At 45.0% G+C, this 6,000-nt stretch overlaps 1 protein-coding gene across 4 annotated transcripts in view; it reads left to right on the top strand.

Moving 5' to 3' along the window:
• Positions 1 to 512: 512 nt before the first annotated feature.
• The window catches only part of UTP25 (UTP25 small subunit processome component), a 28,274-nt gene continuing 22,786 nt past the window's right edge, over positions 513 to 6,000 (top strand). Inside the window, exons 1-5 of one of the 4 annotated variants that reach the window (XM_070768660.1) lie at positions 573 to 713; positions 1,010 to 1,041; positions 1,737 to 1,776; positions 2,479 to 2,713; positions 4,701 to 4,871. In XM_070768660.1, coding sequence (XP_070624761.1) covers positions 2,623 to 2,713; positions 4,701 to 4,871 — 262 coding nt within the window. In that variant the 5' untranslated portion in view covers positions 573 to 713; positions 1,010 to 1,041; positions 1,737 to 1,776; positions 2,479 to 2,622. Of the gene's footprint in view, positions 714 to 1,009; positions 1,042 to 1,065; positions 1,299 to 1,736; positions 1,777 to 2,478; positions 2,714 to 4,700; positions 4,872 to 6,000 lie in introns of those variants that run through there. The other 3 variants (XM_019976657.2, XM_070768658.1, XM_070768659.1) reach the window with 3 other exon arrangements.

The raw sequence follows: 6,000 nt of genomic DNA, 5'->3' as shown, positions 1-6,000 counted from the left end.
GTTGACTCATTGGAAAAGACTCATGCTGGGAGGGATTGGGGGCAGGAGGAGAGAGGGACGACAGAGGATGAGATGGCTGTATGGCATCACTGACTCGATGGACGTGAGTTTGAGTGAAATCCGGGAGTTGGTGATGGACAGGGAGGCCTGGTGTGCTGCGATTCATGAGGTCGCAAAGAGTCGCATACGACTGAGCGACTGAACTGAACTGAACTGAACTGAATATAAAACACTGCATTCACCCATCTCCGCTACTGCACGTTCACGCAGGCTGATTCTCACAACCACAAGAGATACACAAAATACATCCATCCATTGACCTATCTGGGGAAGCCAGAGGCCTGCCTGCCTACTTTTGGCCTATCTTTCTTTTACAGCCCAGAAGAGACGGGAAGGCGAGCACGTGCTTCCAGAGAACCCCGCTAGAGGGCGAAACGGGAAACAGGAAGTTCCAACGCCTGTCGCACAAGAGCGACGTAAAGCGGGTCTGCTTTATGGCACGCCCCTGCCGCCGTAAAGCGCCGCCGGCGGTCGCGCGTGAATGCGTCGACAGGTCTACTACCAGGCGTGAAGCTAGTGGAGGTGGGCGGACTTGCGGTCCTCGCCATGGGCAAACGTGGGAGCCGGAGCCAGAGCCAGCTGCTCGGCTCCCTGACTAAAAAGCAGAAGAAGCATCTTCGGGATTTCGGCGAGGAGCACCCCTTCTATGACAGGTGTGGAGGGGCGTGGCGGGACGCGCGCTGCCAACCCCCTCTCCCAGAGGGACCCCGCGTGTCCCGGCGTTGGGCTCGCGCGCGCCCCGGGGCTGTGACAGGGCGCCCCCGCCGCCAGGGCTGGGCGTCCTGTCGACGTCCCGCCCGAGACGCGGTGTTCTCCCGTCTGCCTGCCTTTCGTTGAGCCGGTCGCTTTCTGCCAGACCCTACACACCTAAAGTGGGGCGGGTGTCGGGGTTGATTTTTGTATGGTCAGAGATTTTTCTGAGATCGTTTTGTTTTTTATGTTTATAAAGATTTGCTTGCGGCTACCCTGGTGGCTCAGACGGTAAAGAATCCGCCGGCAATGCGGGAGACCCGGGTTCCATCCCTGGGTCGGGAAGATTCCCTGGAGTAGGAAATGGCAACCCACTCTAGTACTCTTGCCTCAAAAATCCCGTGGACAGAGGAGCCTGGGGGGCTACAGTCCATGGGGTCGCAAAGAGTCGAACGCAACTGAGCGACTTCACATTGGGGCCTTCGGCATCACCGGTCTGTTCCGTGACCGTGAGGAAACTGATGTATGGGTAGATGTGGGTTTTCTCTGTAAGTGTCCAGACTCTCAGTTATGATCATAGTTCTTACCCGCCACTTCGGGCCGCTTTATCAAAAAGTTAAGAGGGACGGCGTAATTAAGAAACTTGCTAGAAAAGTGTGAACTCCAAGGGCTTTTATTTGCCAAACGTTCCTATCTTTCGGATGAGAGCTAGTTACTGTGTGACTGGGGTATTTGTCCTGTGATCTTGTTAAACTTTTACATTTGTCGATTATCATCTATTTGGCATTTTCTTGCAATCCCTGTCCAAGTGCATATGGAGTTTTTACATGACTATGGTTATAATGTATTTGTAATGTATAGTTATACTGTATTTATGTTACAATGTATTGCTAGTCTGCCATGCTTATTTAAAGTTGTATCATTAGACTTTTTCCTAATTGTTACATACCAGTAGTTAGAGTTTAACATTACCTGTTTCTTCTCAGGGTTTCCAGAAAGGAAGCAAAACCACAGACTTGTCAACTGGTAATGCTTTATATCTTCCTTATGATAGTTGATTCTGGGCTGTTACTTCTCTGAGATTATATATAACAATAAAGTTTGAATACATTTCCGCTCTTTGATTTTAGATGTAAGCTATTATTTTCATAATATTGCTTAGTTCTGAATGCGGATGTGTGTTGAAATTCCACCGTGATAACTAATACAGTACAGAGTTTGAAACTGTCCTGAGAGATTAGCATTTTAGAACTTGTTAAGGAGGCATACCAGAGGGCTCTTAGTAAATCCTAAGAGGAAATATCTTGTATACTTAACATAAAATAGAGTGGAAAATCATCAAAGGTCTTAACTCATTAAAACAAACTCAGAAAAATTGCTACATTTTTTTTGTTGTTGTTGTTGCATTGTAGTTTTTTTCTCTTGCTCCTTTAAAAGTGCCAAATATCTGACCCAGGTGAGATTGCCTTATAACCTAACGCTCACTGTCTTTAGTCGGCTTTCTTCCCATATAGAAGATTAGCAGTTCAAAGAAGAGGAAGAGCTTTTAGAAGCATAGCTAGGTTAGCTATTTTAAATAAATTTGGTGCAAGATATTGCATATTTACAGAAAAGCTAATTTTAATTTAGAAAAATCTGAACTTGTTCCCCTGTGGACCTGATGATAGTGATGGGGTAGTCATGAGAACAGTATACTTCTTTTTTTTAAAATCCCTATTTTCCTTCCAGTCAGAGAGTTCAGATACTTCAAGTTCTGAAAGTGAAGCAGAGAGTGAACCAGAACAAGTGTCTGGTTACCATCGATTACTTGCCACATTAAAGAATGTTTCCAAGGAAGAGGAGGAGGAGGAGGAAGAGGAAGAAGACAGTGTTATGGATGAGACAGAAATGAATCTTGAAGATGGTGATAGTGACATCAGCGAGGAGGAAGATATGGCAGCAGAGTCTACTGACATGCAGAGCAGTAAGTGTCTCTGGTGTGGGTCTAAGATCTTTGCTGGGACCACAGACGGATTGCCCCAGGGCTATGGTGCCTTGTGCTATACAAGCTGGGTGAAAGCACATGGATTCAAAGCAGAGATTCTTAACCTTTCTGGGCTTGGTCTGGGCTTTGAGGTCTGACAGAAAACACAGGACCCTCTGGCCATAAACATGGAGAAGTGACATTTTTGCTCATGATTTCCAGACTTCAGTCCTGGTTAAAGTTCCCGTGATTGTCAGGAAAGGGAACATAATTCTGTTTTTGTTAACAGTCTCAATTTATTAAAGAGATTACTGCCCCTCCCTTAGAGGAACTGTGTGTATTGGAAGATAGACACGAAATATACAAAACATTTCAAGCAGCAGATCTAGGTGGAACAGATAGATACCAGGTGGTGAAGAGATACAGAGTGGTCACTTGCTGCCAGAGTAAATGAGGGAAGGCTTCAGAGAAGAGCTGGGATTGAAAACCCAAAGGGACTCTGCTTCACTCAGGCATCTAGGTGACTTTTTAAGTTAACTTTAAAATCAACTTTATTGAGGCATGATTTACATACAATAAAGTATACCCATTTCAAGTATGTGATTCAGTAACTTTTGACAAATGTATATGTCTGTATTACCACCACCAAAATCAAGATACAGAATGTTTCCAATACCTACAAAAAGTTTTCTTCTTGTCCCTTTGCAGTCAGCTTCCCAGGCTGGCCTCAGGCAACCACTGACCAGCTTTCTTTCACTATATATTAATTTTGTCTTTTTTAGAAATTCTTATGAATGAGAGCATACTATAAGTCCCCTCTTGTGTCTGGCTTCTTTGGCTTCTCATGTTTTTGGGACTCATCCGTGTAGTTCATATTATTAATTCACTTCTTTTTGTTGCTAGAGTAGTAGTCCATTGTCTGAATATGTCTGGGTAGCTTTTTATACCCTATTATCTTAATACCTGTTTGCCTGACTATTGTTTTCTATACTTTAAGGTGTCACACACCAGTCTTAGTGTTTTAATTCATCATTTGTACTGGGATAAATAAATCATTGTCTTAGACTTAGGGATTTCTTGTTTAATTTTGTTGCTTTTTCAGCTTTCTTTCTTGTTTTGGGTTTTTACAGATGAAAAGTTGGTTGTTTTTTTTTAATTGTAAAAGTAATATATATTTACTGTAAAAGTTGAAGAGGGTAATATAATATAGTTCACCCGTATTTGTACCACCCTGAGATGAACACCTTTAACATTGTATATAGCCTTCCAGACTACTTTTTATGGATATATGAGTGAATACAAGTCTATACATATATTTGTGAGTATGGTCTCATGTATTCCTGTAACTTCCTATTCTTTGTTAATAATGTTTGTAACTCTGGATTCACATTAGCTTAATCACAGAGTATTCCATTGTGAATACTGTAAGATAATTTAATTAGTACCCCATCAATAGAAATGATGAAATAATTTTTCCAGTTATTTGTTATAATTAGTGCTGCTTTGAACATCCTTACACGTACTGGGTCAACAGTCCAGTGTAATTTTGAAACTTCTGTCTTCGAACCTGAGTTGGCTTAAAGGTAAATGATGGCAGTGGGTGTCAGTGTCAGTATGCTATGCTAAGTCACTTCAGTCGTGTCCGACTCTGTGTGATCCCACAGACGGCAGCCCACCAGGCTCCGCCATCCCTGGGATTCTCCAGGCAAGAACACTGGAGTGGGTCGCCATTTCCTTCTCCAATGCATGAAAGTGAAAAGTGAAAGTGAAGTCGCTCAGTCATGTCCGACTCTTAGCGACCCCATGGACTGCAGCCTACCAGGCTCCTCAGTTCATGGGATTTTCCAGGCAAGAGTACTGGAGTGGGGTGCCATTGCCTTCTCCAAGTGTCAGTATAGACTGAGGAATTAGATTTCATTTGTCAACAGAAGTGTAATTGTATTCAAGAGCAGTAAATAATTTTATAAAATGTTTCCCAAAATTGCAGGTGTGGCCTCACCTGCTGACCCTGAGGGAAAAGACGGGCACGGGCCACCCGGCACATCAGAGGAGTCCCCCGAGGAGTTTACAGATGCAAAACATGAGTCACTCTTCAGCCTAGAAACCAATTTTCTCGAAGAGGAAAGTGGCGGTGACTCTTCTCCGAAAGCATCACAAGGTCAGAGCCTGGTGTACATTGTTTGAATTCACCTGATGCTAGGTAGGGGCTGCTGCTGCTAAGTTGCTTCAGTCGTGTCCGACTCTGTGCAACCCCATAGATGGCAGCCCACCAGGCTCCCCCGTCCCTGGGATTCTCTAGGCAAGAACACTGGAGTGGGTTGCCATTTCCTTCTCCAATGTATGAAAGTGAAAAGTGAAAGTGAAGTCGCTCAGTCGTGTCCGACTCTTAGCGACCCCATGGGCTGCAGCCCACCAGGCTCCTCCGTCCATGGGATTTTCCAGGCAAGAGTACTGGAGTGGGGTGCCATTGCCTTCTCCAAGTAGGGGCTAACGTGTGTTACATCTCCTGATACTGGAATGGGCAGCAATAAAAACAGATAGTTTAGCGGCCAGAAGTGGAACTGGGAAGAAATGTTTCTCCAAGGTATTTTCTGGTTTTCAGGGCTGAGGCCTTGTTGGGAGTGGGAGGGTGTTCAGGAGAACAAACAGTTGAAGAATGATAGCAGGGAAGACCCATTCCCCAGACCTGACATTCTCGCAGCTGGGATCAGGGGAAGATCCTGATTTCTTTTCCTTGAGCAGAGAAGGAGGAGAATAGTACTTTGCATTTTTCTCTCTACCCGTCACTTCTCAATTCCTGTAAGCAGCAGTTTTACAGTTTGTGAGCCCCGGGGTGGCTGATCTAGTTGGTCCTTACTACGAGGGAGCACCTCGGAAGCCAGCACCCTCTGCCTTATCCGCTCAGTCTCTCTCGGCCTCTTGACCGCCCTGTGCCCCTGTGGCAGTCTCTTGGATAAGACCCGCCTGTGGAAGGCTGAGGCAGGTCTCTGCCATCTCTTGGGGTCCGTGTCTCTGCGTGTGCCTGGATGGGCAAGTCAGCTTGGTCTCAGTCCCGTGTCCTGACTGCCTTTTTTGGTCTCAGTGCCATTCTTCAACCAGGTCTGCCACTGAAGTTGAAATTTTAGGCCTCATTTGGTTCTGTTAGCTCTTCTGGAGAAGAGGGAGAAATAGCAGGGAGAATTTGGGCACGAACCCCATTCTGAACTTAAAAAACCCTTATGTTTCATAAGGAAGCTTATCATAAAGTTTCTCTTGTGGTTTTGCCTGTACAGATATATTAGCACCTT

The sequence above is a fragment of the Bos indicus genome, chromosome 16 (genome assembly GCF_029378745.1).
Source record: "Bos indicus isolate NIAB-ARS_2022 breed Sahiwal x Tharparkar chromosome 16, NIAB-ARS_B.indTharparkar_mat_pri_1.0, whole genome shotgun sequence".
In the NCBI taxonomy this organism is placed as follows: Eukaryota; Metazoa; Chordata; class Mammalia; order Artiodactyla; family Bovidae; genus Bos; species Bos indicus.
Note: the sequence above shows the minus strand (reverse complement) of the source record. Positions and strands in the feature narration are given on the sequence as shown.